Source organism: Mobula hypostoma, chromosome 9, assembly GCF_963921235.1.
Source record: "Mobula hypostoma chromosome 9, sMobHyp1.1, whole genome shotgun sequence".
Classification (NCBI taxonomy): Eukaryota; Metazoa; Chordata; class Chondrichthyes; order Myliobatiformes; family Myliobatidae; genus Mobula; species Mobula hypostoma.
In genome coordinates, this window is record NC_086105.1 from 126,628,841 (window position 1) to 126,651,235 (window position 22,395).

Sequence of the window (22,395 nt, forward strand, 5' to 3'; positions counted from 1 at the left end):
CAATGCTTAGAACAGTATTAGGTGTATCCCGAGAACAGTGGGAATGGATGAATCTGGGACACGACCTGAAATGAGCCATTTATGGTTAAAGTTGTATGATGGGAGGGAAATGAAATGGTGGTTAGATGCTTACAATACAGTGGAAATAGTGGTAATGAAATGCTGGAAGGAGGATTATGTGTGACGTCAGATTGCCATAGAAATGCATACAGGAAGTGAATCACGTGGCCAAGCCTTACAGGAATGTCACCAAAACTGTCTGCATCCTGGTTGGAAAGTAAACTAAACCATGAAATATGATTGATCATTCTTTCCATATATTTCTTCAGTAAATCTACTAACTTCAAGCTGTAAAATATCAAAATTATGCCAGGGTCAGATTATCTCAAGACAAAATAATGGAATCTGTATGGAAGCGGTGGAAATTAGAAATATTTAACTACTTTTAAGGGCAGAGATAGCTTTTTTATAACTTCAAGAACACATTAAACTTCATTTTAAAAACGGGTAAATACACAAAATGTTGACATTTATACTTTAATTTAGGAGAAAAAATTATCTTAAGCAGGTTGCTGTTCTAGATATGAGTTTTTGTTGTAAAAACAAATGGAAAGACAATTGAATAGCTAGACGTTTGCCAAATGAGAAATGAGTTTTATCTAAAACACACAATTCCTCATTTAAATTATCCTGTCACTCTGGCCATTTCACCTTTATCCTTGCATTAAACACAAGCCAAATTTCAAGTCAGGCAGACATCAACAGATTTCAGGCAAATAATTCTGCATAATTCATGTGCAGTTACAAAACACTTGGTTTTGGTCTTTTCGCCACATTGCCATATTACCCTGAATATTACCATATTACTCTATCTCAGAATACTTTGGTTTGCACGTATAAAATGGAGAAACAGCACAGAAAATCTCCGACTTCACCCATCAGAAACCAGTGTTTTAATTACTATGTATGATATTCTTCAAATTATCCATCCCCTAGAGTCAATGCATAAGGATCTTGGAGCTGAAGACTTCAGACTAGGACGGGCTTTTCCTCAGTTCCTAACTAGAGGCCCTAAATCATGCTGAAACATTTCCAATTAAATCCAATTGAATCTCTTTGGTACAATTAACTACAATCTATAAGTAGAGGTCAATTGAAAACATTTCAGTGCAACAGCAGCGATGCACCCTTCCCTTGTCACACAAATAATAAAAACTAGAAGGGACCATGGAGTACAGAATGGAAATTTTCAAATCAAATTTGATCTTTTGAAGGAAAACAATGTCCAAAGCAGGTGATGTATAAAGTTGCATAGATTTCATGATACACTGATCAATGTGAATTTTTCTTTCCTGCATTCAATTTCCTTCCATTCCCACAGCCTATGAAAAAGTCAAGTTTTTAATGGTGAAAACGAACTTTCCTCCTATGCAGCCAGAATCCAGCTTAATGCTAACGTCAATGAATTTAGCACAGCCACATGTATTTGTTAGGATTTTCCAAGAGTTACCTGTAGCTCTTTGCTATCCAAACCCGAAAACCTTTGGGGAGAATGCAGTATTTAATTATAACACTGTTCTGATCCTGTGAGTATGAATAAATGATTTCATATAAACACCTTCAACAAAACTTTATTGCAATTTCACACTATGTGATGTACAATTTCACAACATACAACCTCATCTTGGGAATCAAGGTCAATTAGGCAAATTTGGGCTGGATTAATGTGCATTCATCTGCGAAGAGCCAGCATTTCAATACAAATGAAAGACTTGTCTGTACAGTCAGATGCAGTTAAATCACCCATTGGCCACAAGACTATTGCCCTAGGAACTCACCAAAGTAAAGATATTCCATTGCACAGTTTATTTGTAATGAAAATTTGCCCATATTACAACAGTCTTATGATCACTTTACCTTTCCATTGCTTGATTAATTAAATGAATCATACAACACATTGCATTCTAAGCAGATTCTAAGTACAACTTGGACAAAAAGTGTTATTTCAGCAACTTATAGTTCAGTTAAATGGATAAATTCAGCAAGTTGATACAACTTTCTGCTTCTAGCTTTCAACAGATATTGAATACCATGCAATTTAGTGAACAATATCTTGAATGTCACCAAGGTAACTCAGTCATCTGGTTACCTGTTTAGTCCAGTTGCCATAAGGCTATAAACACTATAAGAAATGAGAGCCAAGTATATACAAATATATAAAAGACAAGTGGAAATATGTCCGTTGTTTGTGCTGAATGCACATAAGTAATTGCAGCTGAGAGTTATAATCCACTTCCAAAAATTGGCTTCACTGACTTTGTTCAAGCCAAACTTCAGAAGCAAAATACAAGCTGTAGCCACAACCATTCACACATATTTAGACCAGGTGACTGCTGACTTTCTGATCACAGGATGGGCATTGATTTTGACACGTGCCAACCTTCCACAGACCTAGCTGAAATGAAACTTGTCATTGCACTTATCTTCAACAATGCATTGACCAGTGCAGATTTCAATACCCAATATGGATAGAAAACACTTTCAAAACAAGAGTGGCTAAACAGATCAAGGCAGATTATGAAAAAAGGTTTTGCTCTGCCAGGTATTAATTAGCAACTTATGATCTGTACAACCTATGCTAGAGATCAGAGTGTCTTTCCAAAACCTGGGTAAAGCAGCAGCCTGTATGAAACCAGCATATCAATATCCTTTTGGGAGAGGGTCACAGCACACAAAGCCTTTCCTGTGAAAGCTTCATTATGTCCCTCTGCTAGTCTTAAAAAATTTACATGGCGGGGGGGGGGGGGAAGAGAATAAAAATAACAGCTGTATCTCTGCAGTTAGAGACTATATTCCAAGGGAAATGAAATCAAATTTTATTTGGCAAGATTAAGAACACATACAATAAATCTGTATACTATACAATACTGTGGTCATATTTAACAGCTGGGCTGACTTACACCAAGTTGTGTATTACCAATAATATTTCATTACAAAACAGACAACTTCGAGTGGGAAAGCCAACATTTCTCCAATTAAAAACAAGGGTATTTCATATGGCAGCAATTTATATCTTTGTTACACTTAAATTAACTGATTAAATAATGACTGCTATAGAAACTCATGAAAATTTTACTATTAATATAGTGCTGTCTTCTTTGTCCCCACTCCCCAAAGCCGCTCCCCCCCACCCCCCCGGAACAGCAAATTCCCATAGGTTTTCAAACAATCAAAATAAGTGAGATTTTCATTTCCATGCATAGCTGAAATAAAACAAAGAAAACTTGTTATTACTTAAACATTTGAATCATTAGAATAGATTAAATTATTTTGGGAATTGCATACAAATCATTGGCAGGACAGAGCTGCCTTAAGTGGTGGCCCAGGGGAATTTGCTGTTTTAGATTTCAGGTGCATCTTAGTTCCAAGCCCGAATGTAATTTGTTGACTTACTGCAAAATAACACTTAATTGTATCCATTCCTAAATTCATCCCATTCATCACACTATCTGTTTCATATCTTAGAGCTAATTGTCATTATTCGTAAATCCCTTTTTTTAAATAGAACCATAATTTAACTAGGCTAGGGACTTATTTTAAGAAATCCTCATTTTGACCCTATAACAGTAGCAAATTTAGTATTATATTAAATAAGTTGTCACAATTACATGGTTTTCAAATATGTACAAGGACTATATTTTCTCACATTGTGTATACCAACCACACAGGCTTTATTTCAGAATTTTTCTCTTCATTATTAATCCAAGAAATATTCACTCCTTATAAAATTAATAGTTGATGTGAAAGTTGTAGCAAGTGTTGGAATTCCCACCCAAAGTGGTAATGTTGTTATATGTGCATCCACATGTTAACTGGTTTATGTAATGCACTTATAAGCCAGAAAATAACAAATGCAGCTGTAGATATTCTAATGTTTTTTTAAATATTTCAAGTCAAAAGAATCAAACCTAGATACTCTAATTAATATTCTGTATGTTCAAAGTGGAACATAACACCATAAGCTCATGCAGCAATCATTTGTTCTTTAACCCCGAAGTTTTCCCAAACAATTCACATCATTTATCAGATTGCTGTTATGTACCTTTACATGCTTAGAAAAGATTTGATTCTTTTAGAGATGGCATAAATTAAACAGAAGCAATTGGTTCAAAATTAACTACTGCGCTTGCACCCTAAAAGCTGAAATATTGATGTTTTGTTTTCCAGCAAGCAAACATTTACAATAAAATGCATCATGCTTTCGTGAATGCTGAGGAACACCACACAGGGCATACTGAGTGGATAACATGACAAAATTTATAAAATATATTCAAGATGGAAGGAAAAAATAAAATTAAGAGATAATTTGCTGGAAAACTAGCTAACAGGCGGATGCAAGGTTCATTCATAAGAATCCGTTCTAAAATAATTCAAATGCCAAAAATATTTCAAAATCGATTTTATTGTCTCTAGACTCCTTTCTAACACAGGAACACTCACACTGATCTGTTGAATAATCTGATCCAGTTGGAAAACACAGGTGAGCCAGAATGCACACAAAAGAGAATGATGCCAGAATAAAATAAACTTTTTTGGTTTAATTTTATTTTTGCAGGCAATTCTGTCCACATCAGTTAGATAGCTACTGCCGCAATTCTAAGGAAGCAGATTTCAGAAGAAGGATTTAAAATAGGAACTTTTAACAATGGCATAGCAGAGCTCTCAATATGAGAAAGCTGACGTAAAATGTGGACATGTTTACAGCAATTTGCAGTACATGGGAAAATGAAAGTATTGATGGGCAGAGGAACTATGAGAACCAAGAAAAGAAGGCGTGAAGTAGGCTGTTGCTGAGTCCTTTTTCATCACAGTATTGTGCAGCTTTAGATAGTGGATCTTCAATCCTTTTCAGGGATCAACTTCAGGACCTTTCCAATTGCAATAGTTTTACCTTTTGGAAAAAGAAGAAATTCGGTTTTTTAAAAAACCTACAACATGAGATGCAATAAACTTGCTTAACTATGATTTTAAAAAGTGCCGATTCAAGTTTCACCAGAACCAATGATAATACACAAAACTCAATTCTTCCCTGGAGTTCTATGAAAATGGCATGAAAACACCACTTAAAATGTCATTGTGTACTCATAAAATATATAAATAAAGCTGATTTCATTTCAAGTTTCATAATTAAATAGATTTAATATGCCAAATTCAAGGAGAACAAAACTAATTTGCTCACAAAGCTGATTTGGCAACTTCAAATTTATTGACATTTTTCTAGAGGTAAATGCACAAGTCACATAAGTTTGTTCAAGGCAAAATGCAAGGGAAATAGTTGCACTGAGTATATTTTAACTTATTTACGACATACAAAACCTATTCCTTTGTGAGCTCAACAAAATTATTTCTTTCAATGATCAGATTACCATCGGTCTAATATTTGACCCAAAAAGCTTAAACACATTCAAAGCACTTGAAAAGCAGAACAATTCAAGACTAAAACCATCATGGGAAGACTGGAGTTAAACAAGTTTACATCTGCAAAGTTTCAGTAGCTAACCTTCATCTCTCAAGGTAAAACGTCCCATCTGAGGAAAATCTTTGAAGGTCTCAAGGCAGATAGTGCCTGCTGTCCTTAAGCGAGCAATGCAAACCTGATCTTGTTTAACAAAGCGAGGCCGCGTCTTGCTTTTCTCTCCAGTTCTCTTATCCACCAGACAGAGTAAGGCCTAGGCAAAGGATTATTGCACATGAATTATTTAGTATCAACATTTTGCAACCTCCAAAAATCAACTGACATTATGTTTCACTTCCATAAGATTGAATTCCTATTCAACTTAAGGTGCCTAAAATTTGGACTCCAATATTAGAGTACTAGGATAGATTCCTTAAGGTTGTTATAGCTGGAGGTGGTAACGGGGACAAGCTCCTACTACTTATTAAATGCTCCCAATGGTGTGTGCCTCAAATAGCCTCTGACAACTAAGTACAGCTCATGGCCTTCATCTATGGCTTAGCTATAAGCCCGGCGGAACTGGGGAAAAAGCAGGTTACTGGCACTCGTTAGCCGTGGTTGGCAGTTCATCCAGGAGAAGGAAAACTCTGATCTCAAACCACTACTGCCCTGTGACTATACCCACTCAGGGGAAGGCTTCGGGAGTAAACCCCAAGAGAAAAATCTGGAGCTAGAGTCCCCAAGGCAGTCCTACATTGAATTCAATGTTGACTGGCAACTCCTGCAATGCATCTGGTACCAAACTGTATCGGTCTCTGCTGTTCCTTTGAAATAGAAAATAGAAAAATAGAGGGCTATGCACTAGAGGAATTCTAGGCAGTTTCTAGCGTAGGTTACATGGTCGGCACAGCATTGTGGGCTGAAGGGCCTGTAATGGGCTGTAGATTTTTATGTTCCTTTGGGTTGGTTCATCAGATATATTGAGAAGGGGAGCTTGTTACACAGGCAGCAGTTTGCTCTCCATATCATACTGCCCAGGCTTGTGTATCTGGACAGCAAGGAAGCAATATCCATGGTCAACTCTGACCAGAGGATAGACTCACACCATAGAATGCAAACTGTTATTGACATTGAACCTTACAGCAAGTTGCTCAGTTGAAGCCACACATTTCGCTGACAGGCAAACAAGAGATATATGCATATTTAAAGCTGTGATGTCTCAAAGAAATATTCCTGGTTAAAGTTCTATATAGTACATATAAAATAAAACTTGCCACCAAGCTTTTGTTGAAAAGAGGATAATATGAAGCGCACCAACATTTTCAGCAGTATCTAAATGACAGATCTTGGTGAGGACGCAGTACCAGCAAAACTATAAAAAAAAGTATTCAATTTCTATTGAACCCTCTAGTTTCCAGTCTGACTTTATCATGGATTTCACGGGGATTAAATACATTCATTAAATCAAGGGAGTACATAAACTCAAATTCTATTTGTGGAATTTAGAAAATGATTGAAGGAATGATAAAGGGATACATTGAACTTGTATTGTTGGAGTTATGATAACTAAATTCCGTCAAAACATGTAAAAAAAAAAGGAATATGGGAACACTAGGCAAATTGCTCCTGTTTTATGATCCTTTAATTCAGATAAATTCTATCCTTCAAAACAGTTTTTAACTTGGTGCTATGAACTGAAATAAATCCAGTTTCTGCTGAAAGGTGAACAACAGGCAACGCTCTGTACTTTTTGTGCACAAGGCTGATATTTATTATACTATTTGTAACTTTTTAAGTACGAACTTTATAAATCTGTCTCTATTATGGAAACATTTAATTTTAAGAGACTCATAATGTGTGACTTACCGCTATTTGTACTTCTTCAATGCAAGTATGGATGTGCAGCACTGCATTGTAACCTGGGCAGATGATGGATTTGTGCTCAATTATAACTATCTGCAATTAAAAAAGGATTTTTATCACTAGTTTTAGCAGATCTTTTAGAAAATGCAGAGTTTAACATGGTACTGATTCAAATCCAGAATGTACATAAATCTTTTGAACGCAAGATTTCAGACAATATATCATTAAGTTGCAGAACACAGTAACGTCATAATTTTTCAAAATGTGACTGTTCTGTCAAATGTAGTGTTTATTCTCTCGGCCTTTATCTGCTCCAGGCAGCAGCAGCATCCTCAGTTGTGAAGCTATTGACAGAGTGGCTGGTTTGGAATGTACTACTGAAAAAGCTGAACCATTTTTCTCCAATGCACTCTAAGCTCAGTAACATGCAAAACTGTGTGTGTGTGTGTGTGTGTGTGTGTGTGTGTGTGTGTTTATAAGGAGAAAACGTGTAAGATGGGTACTGCAGACCCAGCAAGCATAAGTAAATCAAATGTACAATAACTATGATCAGTTTTAATACAACCAAGCTAAGATAAAGTAACATGATTCTAGGTAACTTTTTCTTTTATATAGTTCTCCAAATTGAGGGTCTACCAAATATTATGATGAATTTCTGATCATGGAAAGTGGCAAATACTACGCTCCAAGTGAAAAGTTACCTGTGCATCAAATGTACGTCCTGAGTGACAAAGGTTGCCATGATCACACAGAATGAATCCTGGCAGGATCTCTTCCTCTTCAATCCCTTTCAGTCGTATCTTCAGATTTTCACCTGGGTCTGCTGAATCAGTCTCCACATCATCAGACAAAAGTCCCAGAACTTCAACATTGTGCTGCAAAATAAAATTGAGTATTTAATATTTATGACCTCCCCGCATCCACTGGCTATCTGACTTTACTCAAGTTACATCAAACCGTAGCAGCTACAGAACTGGCTGATCAACTAAAAATGGACATTCTGACTCAAAACATAAACATTGAGAAACAATGAAATTCCAAAAGAAAATTATGCTCAAAACATTAGTTTTAACCATCAGATACAAAGGCAAATGAGCATTAAAAAGCGTCTGTTTTTTTAACATATCAGCACAGTTTTAAAAGACATTCTCACAAGAGCCATTACACAAAGACAATTAAATGCAGCAGGCTATCAGTTTTTCAGCAAAAGCAGGGGCAGGTAATAAATTCAATCATGTTCATGCCATTAATAACTTGAGCAATTAAAAAAGTTGCACTGGCTAAAAAGATCATGGTGTTCCTCGAGAAATACCTTGATGCAAAAATACTTCAGTATTAGAGAGATGAATTGAACCGATACTGGCATATACTAAATAATGCATATAACAAGTAGAATGTTAATATTTAATTGGTATATTTTATAGATATCCATGAAAGCTTACTTACTCTATTTGGCATCATTACAAGTTGGTGTCCCTTTCCAATTAATCCAGATTCTAGTTTGCCCAGAACCACAGTACCCATGTCCTACATTTAAAAAAAAAATTTGTTCTTAAATAATTTAAATACAATATCACCACCTTCCACTTGTTTATCATCAACATCACTGTTCCATGAGAGAGGTGGTTAATACTCAGACACTTTTGGAATAGAACTTATCATTACATTGTGGATTTACGCAATTTCTTATTTACATCTTCACCAGTCAAGTAAAAAAAAATCAAATATATGCAGTTTGCCATTACTCTGAGCATGGTTATATCAGATCATCTACTTTCTATGAACTTTTTTTTGGGACATCAGTTTCGACACTTCTTAATGAGAGAAAATTCCGAACAAGGATCTTTAATATTGTGGCCACTTAGGGCCAGTTTCTGATCTCATATGCAAAAAAAAAGTGCTTATTTTCACCCAACTTTACTTCTCCAGTCCACTTAGCCAGCTCGTTTTCCTTTTAGACTGCTTCTAGTTTAAAATGTGTCCTTGCTGTTGCCAGAACTAATGGATAATAGTAAACATTATCACGACTACTTTTGAATTTAATAACCTTAATCTTACCTTATATTTATCTACTATTGGTACTCGCACAGGTCCACTGGCTGTCCTATTGAAATGTGGCAAATTGTCCAGATATGGTATAAATGGTAAACCACTGTAAGATGTAAACCGCAACAAAGTCAGACTTTTTACACAAGAAAAAAACTATTTTTAATCAGTCATGTTAATTAGCAATGTTCAGGACTATAGCATCTTTGTAATTACACTTTCAAAAAGCATTTCATGATAATTAAAAAAAAACTCCAGCTTGGTGTCCATGGTAATCAATAAAATTCCAAAACACAATGATGTTAAATCAAATAAGTCTTCAATATTATATGCACAATAATTGAAACACTGACCATAAAACCTCTAAGTATCGTTTACTTCCCCATCCAATATATTAGGAAAATATGCCTATTTTAATTAATATTTTAGGCTCCTTCATATTCATCCCTCTGACTCCCATCTTCAGACTTGGACGTGGAAAGATGGATGTGACATTTTTCCACATCGAACTCTGATGAGGGTAGGGAAAAGGGATGAACTGTGAAAGAGAAAAGTAAGAATTATTACAGATCAGTAGATATAGCCTGAGTTTTAATAATAGTATAGTAGTACTATTTTGTTCTTAAAGCCAAAGCAAATACTTCTAGCGTTAAGACAGAAAACAAAGGGATTTTGAAAAGCTGTGAAATGCAGGTCATACTATAGAAAATTTCCAGCATATTAAGAGTGTTGTTGCAAAACTTAACTCTCTTTTGTGGAGGCCAAACATAACTCTCAGAGACCCCCCTCACTTCTCCCTCTGGACCATAACTCCACCACTTACCTTCAGGCCATTCTCTCCCAGACCATTATGGATCTCATTTCCTGGGGAGCTCTTCCATCCCTCAACTATCTCCCAAATGTGCATAGGCTTCTGCTAATTCTCCCCTCAACTCATTTCCCATTGTACTGGAAAATGCTTCCTGCACTCATATAGAATCCAAAGATTTTGTTAGTTCTATTGCCATTTTCCATTTCCTCAAGGACTTTCCTGAGGACTATTTCATTCTCCCAGTTGCTTTATCTCCTTAGTATCTGTGCTGACGTCTTCATAATTTTCATCAACGTCAATGAGTCATGACCATAGACGTCTAGTATGCCCCTTTCAGATACCAAAAAGGCCTGCATCCTTCACTGCTCCCTGGTTTGGTTTTCCATCTCCACCAGCCACATTCTCACAGAACAGGCTGGGGCATGTTGAAGCCATTAGGAACTTTTTTTTTTAAAGTCAGTTTCAGGGAATTTACGTTCTTTCTTTGTGTAATTCTCAGTAATTCTGTTATACCCAATTGCAATATTAACTTTTTTCTCTCTGCTAATACAGGAAATGACTGCCACTTCAGGTTGTAGAGATAGATGTTTGATAGATAGCTGTATAGATGCTGCCTGGCAGCAATTTAGTTTCACAGATTTTCAGCATGGTTTTTAAAAAATTAGTTTTAGAATTGATTGTGCTATTATCCTGCAATTGTTAAGTGCTTTACATGAAGAGTTTATTTAATTTTTTTTATTCTGTCAGGGCATTCAGAAACATTTGCAGTGATCAGAATCATGAACAGTTTGATAGATGACATGACTAAACGAAGCTTAGCAAGAAGTTTCATCCAGCATATCGTAGGCCAATATTTAAATATTATTGGAACTAAAATATTGGTATCCTTACCAATCAAACCGTACTCAAACCTTCAACAACATTGAACTCAAGTAGCACTGCAATTGTTTGTGTTTTCCTTTCCATATCAAGTCCAACAAATATTTACCATCTTCATCTTTTTTAACCATCATTCTATTCTGGGTCTGATCTTTGGCCTGTGATAGATAAAGCAAGAGACAGTTAAGACTTACGTGTACCAAGCGCAGTTCTCAGCTCGTTCTTTTAGGTTTGCACCAGTCAGTCCAGAGCAAGGCATAAAATAGATGTCCTTCTTCGGATTGAAACCAACTTTCTTTAAAAATGGCACCAGTTTTTCTTTGCATTCCTCATATCTGAAGTGGGGTGTGTATGTGTGTGGGGAGTGGGTTGGAAGGGGAAAGAGGGGAGATGGTAGGAGAGAAAATAGTATAATTGGATCTACACGAAGACAAAGATAATTGGAATTGATAAAATGTCTTATTTTAGATCAAGGTTCAAAAAGCAAAGATAACCATTGGGCAAAGCTTCTCTCAACTTCGCCATGAATGGTCCAAAGGCCGGCTGCAAGAGGAGGAGGGTTGGGCACGGAGCTACCAACCCCATATTACAGAAACACCAACAGAAGCTACAAAGACCTCATCCCTGGGAGAGGAAGGATACGCAAAGAAGGGCTACACCTGGAGACAATGTGAAAGACTGACCCAAGACACAGAACTCCGGTAAGCTACTGTTAGTGGCCTATGCTCCAGCAGGGGTTCTGTGCTCAAGTAAACAGCTTCTCTAACACACTCTCAAATGCAGTCTAAACCATATATGATCAAAAATTTATTGAGAAAAGGTTTGTCAGGTTAATGACTTGTTGATTCCATTAAGTTTAGTAACAAAAAATAATAATTTTTAATACTAGGAATTAAAAGGTGATACTGTAGAATTAATATGTGAGCTCATTTCTAAAATTTAATCACCTAAAATTTCTCCAAGTTGCAAATAAAACTGCACCTTTAGGTGTTTTTGTTTTAGAAAACATCACATTTCAGTATCTCACACAGTGTTCTGCATTATTACAACAGGCTCACTTCTTGGTTTCTCTTTTAACCAGTCCAGAGGACCACACTGTAGCTCTGAAGCCAAGAAATGTATTAGAACTAAATATAATCAGTATTACATTCAACTTCTGTAATCATCTGTTTGAACTTCAACAATCACCCAAATCAATATGAAGCAAAATTAAGATAAACATTTCCATTTATTCGGGCTTCCTTTGCAGTCGACGTTATCCAATGAGTATGAAGGCTCATCAAGTACCTCAACAAGTTCACTGTCCAGTTTCCATTTTCTTGAATACAAGGTATAGCATATTGACAGAATGATACCACACTGGTCATTAAAAGATTAAAGGTATTTTGAGAAAGTTGGGAAATTATGGTCTATTAGACAATCCTGATGAAAGTCAGAGGAAGCCTAGATGCCTTACACTTGTTCCTATTTGTTGCACAAATGTGCTTAAAATACAAAATCTTAACTACTCCATTCAGCTGTGTTGATTAAAACATGTACATCACACTCAGTTAAACTGTTCCAGATAGTTTCAAACCTTTCTCACTAGGTTTAAAAAAAAAGACAGTGAGCAACAGATAAATTTAATACAGGTCATGCTTGTAAGTAAGAAGAAAGGCCCAACTTCTTGTCACTTCATACACACAAATAAGCCTTTTGGGGACTGGCAGGATGGAAGAGGATGGATTTATCTGCTGCTGCAGGCATCTCCTCTTGAGTGGGAATACTGTATTTTTGCATGCCTTCTCTCCCCACAGCAATTGAAGGATAGATTGAGTCAAGCTGAGCTGGAGCAGACTCGCTGAATCAGTGAGGCCATCTGGTGGTCACTCTCCCTGCACTTGTCATCTCCTGTCTCTGTCATCCTCTTCCAAATACTGCTTTTATTCATCTCCAACTGAAAGAGTTCATTCTACAGACAGTTCCCAGGAACAGAACCCTGTTTTAACTTGGGTACTATCTACAGTTTAATAAGAAACCGTAGAAATTTTTATCATTGCATGAACTTTAATCATTTTTTTAAAAAATCAGATATGATCAAGTCAAGCTAATTTTCTCTGCCATGGAGAAATGTGCAAAAATAGACAGGAATGCATACTCTCCAAAATAACTGGAAAGGTCACTTTTAGCACTTTGTACTAGTACGTTAACTGCACCTATGAAATGAAAGAGATAATTGGCAAGAATCATGTTTTTCAAGGCACAAAATTAAAAACCATTTTGTACACATAATTAGGAATGTGTGAGCAAAGGAATGTTGATAATGAGCTTGTTTCAGCGTGGAGCCATGAACCTGCCCCAGGAATCAGAACTTAAACCCATCACTGCTGTCCTTATTCATGTGGACAGCTGTGTTGGAAGTGTGGTGGCGGCAAATAGCAAAAACCACAGAAAAGCAATGACAGTAGAAAACTAATCAAATGCAAATCAGATTTAGAGGTACCAAAGAAATGGACAACCTAATTCCAAACATTTAATTTAGATAAATGGACTGTAAAGAACAGAAAAGAATGTAACAATATGTAAGGAACGACACCGAATAATGCTTATACACCTGGAAAAATGTTCCCCTCAATATAATTTTCAAGCAACCAATTATTCAGCATGCAATTGCATACCTGTGCCAGACAACCATTTTGTCAAAATCTACAATGTTGCAAAGCATTACAAGTAATTAATTGTGTACTGTTAAAATAAACACCTAAGAACAAACAATGCACCAGTCATACCTATCTTGGCTCCAGCTTACTGTTGGGTCATCCATTTTATTGATGAGAACTATCAGATGTTTTACTCCTGCTGTTTTTGCTAACATAGCATGTTCGCGTGTTTGCCCTCCTTTCTCAAAGCCAGTTTCAAATTCACCTTTCCTGGCTGAGATAACCTAAAGAAAAAGACAGTGATGTATTTGCTTTTAAATACAAAAACAAATTTCTTTAAGAATAGGGATTTGTTCAATTACCAACAGGTACAATTGAACACAAGAAATCTAAACTGGCTCGCGTCACCACCTCAAAACAGGAAAATTCACAATTATTGATAATGGCCAAATCAGATTATAAAATGAGTGAGACTCAGACTTGAGTCTTGTACTGAAATTAACTTCTCTACCACAGAACAAATACTCATTCCTTCTTGTGAACTCCCAACAATTAAGATCTACCACACTTCATAGAAATATTTGTTAATTTTTTTTTAAAATCTGGCACATTAAATTTTTGCTCCGGTTTCCTAGCTCTTAACTTATTTACAAAAATTGAATTTACAAAAAAAGTGGAACAAATGGTTTCCAACTCTTCCTATGTCAAATCACTGAATGCATCATCTGTCACTAAAGAACAAGTAGAGACTTTATAGCTTACCAAGACAGCAAGATCAGCTTGAGATGCTCCACCAATCATATTTGGTACAAAGCTTTTGTGTCCTGGTGCATCTAAAATGGTGAAGTGCTTTTTCTCAGTCTCAAAATATGCACGACCTACTTCAACTGTTTTCCCCTTGTCCCTCTCCTCTTGGTTTGTGTCCAAGGCCCAGGACAAATACCTAAATATAATGACATTTCATTAAAAGAAGTACAAAGATAAATCAAGCCTACAATTTCGCATAACTGATAGGATAAGTACAACTATAATCAAAAATGCTTTATTCAACATTAAACACATACACTGAATGGTTATGTACTCTCAATACGAATAAATTTCCAAGTCGTAACAATGTAATCAAGCAACATGAAAAGGGAAGAAACTAGAATGATTTGTGTTTTTTTTTATATAATGGATTTTAGTTCTTGACAATTAAATCTTGTGGCTGCATATTGGAAACTTTAATTCCCTCACTTTATTCTCTGGAAATACAGTCACCCCTTGCATTTAAATGGTTCAAGGAATATTTATTATTAATTTTTTATTGCAACACCAACAAATTACATTCGATACAACCAGTTGCCAATTACATTTTGACTGTTTAACCCAGCCACCCCCCAACCTTCATCACCATCCCCCCTCCACCCCTCTCTCCCCCCATCCTTCTCCCCTCCACCAATCAACTGAATAGTAGTACATACACAGACAAAGCATTCCTATTTTAACAAAAGATCTTTTAAGTCAGATATCAAATTTGTCCACACTAAGATTGTGTTTGGTTGTGCATCATTTACTCTTGCTGATGAAAGTTCCAGGTAAGAAATGTCCAAAAAGCTCCGGAGCCAGTGAGTATTTGAAATATGGGGAGGTTTCCAACGCTGGACTACAATCTTCTTAGCTGCAGTCAGGCCTGCCTGCCAGATTTTGCGTGTTTTTTCCGTAAGGGAAAGGTGGGAGTCATTATTTAGAAGATGTACAGCGGGGTCCATTGGTAATTGTACCCCTGTTAGTTCTGTAAGAGTACTGATACCTTCCCCCACAAACCAAAAACCCCTGGACATTCCCATACAACATGTATAAACGAAGCAATGGCTCCATGGGGACAAAATGAGCAATAAGGGTCAGGAACCAGTCCCATTTGATGTCTAATTCTCAGTGTTAAATATGCTCTATGACAAAATTTCAAGTGTATCTAACGATGATTTGGGTTTTTCGAAGCACTGGCAGCATTATCCCAAATCGCATCCCAGTCTAAGTCTTGTCCCAATTCAGATATGTCCCTATTCCAGGCTTTCATTCCGATGTGGGCATATATTTCTGGGAGTTTAATTTATCATAGATATATGACACTATCTGTCCTGGAGCACTCTGTATCCAACTTAAAATGTCCTTTAAATCTGAACCCCAGGGAACGCCATAGGCTTTACAAGCTGAACTTACTCGAAAATAGAAGATTGTTTTTATCATTATATTGAGATACCAGTTCTTGAAAGCTAAGGATAGTACTTGCCCCATTAATATCTTGAAGAGTAGTAATACCTTTATCCTCCCAAGTTCTGTTAGTGAATGGCTTCCCCCCAGATAGAAAACGATTATTGTTCCATCATGGAGATGATTTGCACCACACGCTTTTAAATTTTAGGAATTTTTTGCTGCTCTAAACACGTAGCATATGGGTTAAAACTGGACCATAATACAAATCACATTTTTTGGTAGACGTACCTATAAGGAGAAAGTCCTTCAACCTTATTGGTGCTATTAGCTCTTGTTCTATATTTTTCCGTGACGAAACTTTATCCTCTTCCATCCAATAGCTAAGACTTTTTAATACAAATGCCCAGTGATATAATTTAAAATTTGGACATGCCAATCCTCCATTCGACTTTTTGAATTGTAGAACTGACCATTTTATATTGGGTCATTTACCATTCCAAACATAGCATCGTAGTAAGGAGTCCAGTTTTTGCCAATATCCTGCTGGAGGTGCAAGTGGGATCACTGAGCTGATAAAATTAATGCGGCGTAAGATGTTCATTTTAAAGACCAAAATATGGGCCGGGACTGATGCTGGCAGGTGTCTCCATCTATTAATATCTTCCTCTATTTTTTTTTTAAGAATTAAAGAGTAATTTGTTTTAGCCACAGATGATAGGGAAGTATTAACTTTAATACCCAAGTAGAGGACCTCATTTGTAACTTTAATCTGGGGAGGAAGAGACACCTTACTTTTATCCGTATTAACCAGCATCAGTGCTGATTTTGACAAATTAACTTTGTATCCTGAAAGAAATCCAAATTGCTCCAGTGCTTTTAAAATATAGGGGAGAGTTTGTTGAACATTTGCCATATAAACTAGCGTGTCGTCCGCGTAAAGTGATATTGAATGTGATGTTGTACCTATTGTAATAGGGGAGATCTGAGGAGAGTTTCTAATTAAATGTGCAAGATGGTTCAATAGAAATAGTAAAAATTAAAGGAGACAAAGGAGATTAAAGGAGACACCCCTTGTCGTGTGCCCCGTACTATGTCAAATAACTCTGAGAAACCTCCTCCCACACATACCCGGGCTGAAGGATTAGCATACAGTGTTTGAATAATATTGATAAATTTATCGCTGGACTTAGATTCTTTTAGAACCCTCCAAAAATATGGCCATTCAAGGCGATCGAACGCTTTTTCAGCATCTAGAAATAGCAGGCCACAGGCAGGCGGAATTTTATGTGTTGCACTCAGTATGTGTAAGAGCTGGTGAATATTATCAGATGCCAGATGCCCCCTGATAAAGCCTGTTTGATCTGGGCTAATTATTTTCCCAATTACTGTCTCAAGTCTACTGGCTAAGACTTCGGAAAATATCTCCAGGTCGGCATTGATCAAGGAGATTGGATGGTAATTGGCACACTCCAAAGGGTCCTTACCGGGCTTAGGTATAACTGTGATCAGGGCTGTCTGTGTTTAGATCTCTATGAAAGCACCATTTCCAAAAGCGTAATTTAATGTTTCCAACCATACTGGTCCAAGAATATCCCAAAGTGCTCGGTAAAGTTCTGCAGGTATGCCATCTATACCTGGCGTACTGCCCTTATTTGTAGCTTTGACTGCTTTAAGTAGCTCATCCAGTGTAATAGGAGAGTCTAGAGTTTGGTGTCCTCTAATGACAACGTAAAGAGGACTAATCTACTAAAATAATCTGTGAAGCATTCTCAGAAGGAACTGAACCACTTGTATACAGCTCTTTAAAGTAATTCTTCATTGTCTTGTTTATTTCCTCTGTTGAAGATACTACTCCATGTTTAGCACATCTAATCGGTGGTATAGACCTTTCAGCTTCCTGTTGTTTGAGCGTTAGAGCTAAAAGATGGCTCGGTCTGCTGCCTTCTGCGTAATTACTTATGTTTGGTTATATGGATCATATATTCTGCCCTGCTTCTTAATAAATCATTTAATTCTGCTTGTTTTGTTTTGAGCTCGTTTTCTTTTGTTATGGTGCATCTCCTTTTGAGATCATTTCTCCAAAACCTTACATTCTTCTAGGGTGGAAATCTTTTGAAGCTGGCTTCTATGTAGATGGGAACTGAACCATATAGCGTTATTTTGTAAGAAACCCTTGATGGAGGCCCAAATCACTTTCACATTGAAGACACTATTTTTATTTAAATTTATAAATTCTGTCCGTTTTGTTCTCAGTTGTGATAGAAATTCGTTTTTTTTTTAGAAGGGTAGAGTTAAACCTCCATCTAGTAGCCTTATTTTTAATTTTGCCATAATTAAAAGTAAATATGACTGGGTTGAAAGTATATTTCTTAAAGGTAAATTACAGGGCTGCAGATTGCAGTGATAGCAGCCCAGAAGATGTATATCTAATCGGCTTGTGAGCTGTCCAGAAAATGTTGCTGTAAATTGCCAGCGCCATCGTGCAGGGGACATAATCCAAAGTTCCCAGCTGCCATCTGCAACTTCATTGGAGCAGGCAGGCATAATTTTCAAAAAAATACTTAAACCATTATGACAACAGGAAGACATTGCATAAGTACACCTCTCTAACAAGGATCATTCAGCAGACAATGCCAATACAGCTTTTCCTGACATGCTTAAGCCAACCATATGAACTGTAACATCAAATAGAAAGTGGATACCGTAATGGTGGCCTATTTATTTACTTAATTCTCAATGGATGAATTGTGTTGACAGCTGGAGTGTCCAAATACAGACTTAAAACAAAACAAAGCAATTACATAAATATAGGAATGGATGCCAAACTCCAATTCAGGAATCATCTTGCAGGTTGAAACTGCTAAATAATCTTACCATGTTTCTCTATTTTTCTCCTTGGCTTCCCTTTCATACTTTTCCAGTGTTCGCTTGTCCACCATACCAGTAAGATACCTTTATATATATATAAAAAAAACTGCCCATGAAAACTGAACACCTCTTCACTCTTTCAATTTTACTTCATTTTCTACATCAATTTCTATATTGTTAATCACAATAAAAAGCAGGTAAAGTCAAATGACAAAAGATATGCATAATTATTCTTTACTTGGCTTTTTTATATTCCTACATAAATTCAGGTATTGTAAACATCAATATTCCAGAAAATAGTGGCATCCTAAACACATTTTCAATTATAAAAATGATGACTGGGATTTCTATTTGAATAAGTTTACCCAAGAGATAAGTTGCCAGTACTACTATGCAAGAGCCTTAGGCACATATATATAGCTAGGCTGCCCAAGATTTTTGCATAGTACTGTAGTAATTTCACTTAATGCACTGTACTGCTACCACAAAAAACCCACGAAATTCATGATTAACCTGATTCAAATATGGATCTCTGTTGTGGACTGAGAGAGGGAAGGCGGCAGTGAGAGGGGATGGAGTGGGAAGCACCAGAGAAATGTTCTGTAATGATCAATAATCCAACTGTTTGGAAACAAATTACCTTGTCTGCTGTTTCAGGGCTGGGTGTGTTTGCCCCCACCCCCCCACCAAACCCTGGCACTCCTCCTCTGCCACATGCCCCACACCCCTCATTCCAGATTTACAAACTTGCTCTCCATTCCATGTTGACAAATACAGTACTGTACAAAAGTCTTAGGCACCCTATCCAAGACTTTTGCGCACAGGACTTTAAATATAAAACTCTCACACCAACATAACTTGCACAAGACTGACAAAATGGCTGATCTGAGATACCAACTTTCATTCAGATGAAGAGACAACTCTCAAGCAGTTTAAAAAGCTGAAAGACTTGAGCTTCATCTGGTTTGAGTGTAATTCAAATGTTATTTTATTCCAAGTCTGAAATGACTTCCAAGACTCAAAATTAGTTACAATTTCTTAGTATCCATGATAGAATGAACTGCAAGAAATACAAAGCTTCTAGATTTTAAGGTAAACAACAGGAATTCTGCAGATGCTGGAAATTCAAGCAACACACATCAAAGTTGCTGGTGAACGCAGCAGGCCAGGCAGCATCTCTAGGAAGAGGTACAGTCGACGTTTCAGGCCGAGACCCTTCGTCAGGACTAACTGAAGGAAGAGTTAGTAAGAGATTTGAAAGTGGGAGGGGGAAGGGGAGATCCAAAATGATAGGAGAAGACAGGAGAGGGAGGGATGGAGCCAAGAGCTGGACAGGTGATTGGCAAAGGGGATATGAGAGGATCATGGGACAGGAGGTCCGGGGAAAAAGACAAGGGGGGGGGGAACCAGAGGATGGGCAAGGGGTATAGTCAGAGGGACAGAGGGAGAAAAAAATTTTAAGGTATGTTATTTACATCAAGATACCCTCTCAATGCAAACTAACAATTCTTACACAGACATTAAAAAAAAAAGCAGATGTCCTATGGGATAAGTAATCAGCTGATTTTCTTTTTGCTTTCAAGCAGTGCCAGTTGATAGTAGAATTCTCCACAGGACACGAGAATATGATGGCTTTCTCTAATCATTTTTAGCAAGTAGAAAATTCTGCATTTTACAAACTATAGTCAAATCAAAAGTTTTCAATACAAATCTACATACAAGTCTAAATTCCACACACTGTATTACACTGAAGAAAAATGGACATCACCAGAGTGAAAGTCTCCCTTTCATACAGAAGTTACAAGAAATAATAGCCTAATATTGTATTCTATTTGGTAACAAGACAATCAATGGAGAAGTTCAATTAGAGGATTTCTTACTCCACGTCTATACTTTTTAGAACACAAACAGTAACTTACATTATTTGCCCACCAATAGTGGATTTTCCAGCATCTGTGAAAAAATAAAAACAGTTATTGCAGAGAAGGCTGAACAAATTTCATATTGTGTGTATTGGCAAGAGAAGAATTTTCCATTAACAAAAGATCTGTTGATATATAAACAATGAATTTCTGGCTGCAACAATGACTGAATGTCAATACAGCATTTTACATAGAGCATAGAACAGTACAGCATAGTACAGGCTTTTCAGCCCATGTGCCAACTTTTTAAAACCTACTCTCAGATCTATCTAACCCTTTCCTCCTATATAGCCCTCCATTTTTCTATCATCCATATGCCGATCTAAGAGTTCCTTAAATGTCCCTAATTGTCTGCCTCTACCATAGTCTCCAGCAGGGTATTGCATGGACCGACCACTCGGTGTAAAAAAAAATCTGACATTATTCCTCTACTTTCTTCCAATCACCTTAAAATTATACCCCATGTGTTACCCACTTACATCCCGGGAAAAAAATTCTCTGGCTATCCACTTGGGTCTATGCTTTTATCATTTTGTACACTTCTCACCCTCCTTCACTCCATGAGGAAAAGCCCCAGCTCGCTCAACCTATCCTCACAGACATGGTCTCTAGTCCAGGCAGCATCCTGGATAAATCTCCTCTGCACCCTCCCTAAAGCTTCCACAAACTTCCTATAATGACGCTACCAGAACTCACACAATATTTCAAGTATGGTCTAACCAGGGTTTTGTGGAGTTGCACCTCACGCCTCGAACTTGGCCCCCGATTAATGAAAGCCAACATACAATATGCCTTAACAACCCCCTCAACTATTTTTTGTGAGAAAACTAGTTTACCAAATCAATTTTTAAATTTGGCATTATACTATCATGGTATTTTATTTATGAACTTACCTACATGACCTATAAATACAACATTCACATGCTCCTTCCTTGGAGCACCTGGCTCCACCACTGCAACCTTTGGTGAAGGTACCTCCTCCTCCTCTTCCATTTCCACTGAAGTAGCCAAAGGTGGACCTCCATCACCAGCAGGACCACCTCCTGGTTCTGCTTCACTTGGTTCTGCTTTCTGTTCCCATGATTCTTCAGGTCCTGCCTCTGTATCTCCATTTTCTACTAATGCTGCAAAATTCAAAATGGTCAGGTCATGGCAGTCATTCAATTTAGAAATAATAAAATTCTGTTACTTGAGTGAGCATCTATTGGTCACTATATTTATCCAAATCAAGAACAGAAATGAAAATGGAGAAAGCTCAATTTTTGAAAGATACAATAGATAAAAATTGTAAGATTTATTTTCCATTTAAGTCCTGGTTAATTATGCCAAATCATAACTTTTTAAGGCTAAAATCTAGCCAAAGGTTTCTTACCAGCAGGTTCTGAAACTTCCATGCTGGGGTCAATAGCATCGGACCCTGCAAGACAAAAGAATTATTTGGTTGAAATAGCAACTAAAGTTATTGAACTGCCTTGGAATACTGACGATACAACTGTTGGAAGGTTACACTGGAAAAGAAATTAATCTTACTGGTAACATTTATGACATACTGTTGAGGAGAAGCACTGTAATTACACCATACATCATTAGAAGGCTGGACATGCATCTAAAACCATTAAATAAGGTAAATATGAGCCTCAACACAGAATACTGAAGAGGTACTGATACACTGATGAAGTCTTGCAAAACATTGGGCTTGCACTTGGAGGATAATTT

At 36.9% G+C, this 22,395-nt stretch overlaps 1 protein-coding gene across 1 annotated transcript in view; it reads right to left on the bottom strand.

Annotated features, from left to right (window-relative positions):
• Positions 1-1,621: 1,621 nt before the first annotated feature.
• LOC134352034 (eukaryotic peptide chain release factor GTP-binding subunit ERF3A) overlaps positions 1,622-22,395 on the bottom strand; it is a 47,089-nt gene continuing 26,315 nt past the window's right edge. The window contains exons 2-14 of the mRNA XM_063059094.1: positions 22,052-22,096; positions 21,573-21,803; positions 20,677-20,710; positions 18,764-18,841; positions 14,456-14,636; positions 13,823-13,977; positions 11,249-11,389; positions 9,377-9,470; positions 8,765-8,845; positions 8,020-8,193; positions 7,322-7,411; positions 5,561-5,729; positions 1,622-4,951 (exon numbers count right to left, since the gene is read on the bottom strand). Of these exons, the coding sequence (XP_062915164.1) occupies positions 4,899-4,951; positions 5,561-5,729; positions 7,322-7,411; positions 8,020-8,193; positions 8,765-8,845; positions 9,377-9,470; positions 11,249-11,389; positions 13,823-13,977; positions 14,456-14,636; positions 18,764-18,841; positions 20,677-20,710; positions 21,573-21,803; positions 22,052-22,096 (1,526 nt within the window). The 3' untranslated portion in view covers positions 1,622-4,898. The remainder of the gene's footprint in view (positions 4,952-5,560; positions 5,730-7,321; positions 7,412-8,019; positions 8,194-8,764; positions 8,846-9,376; positions 9,471-11,248; positions 11,390-13,822; positions 13,978-14,455; positions 14,637-18,763; positions 18,842-20,676; positions 20,711-21,572; positions 21,804-22,051; positions 22,097-22,395) is intronic.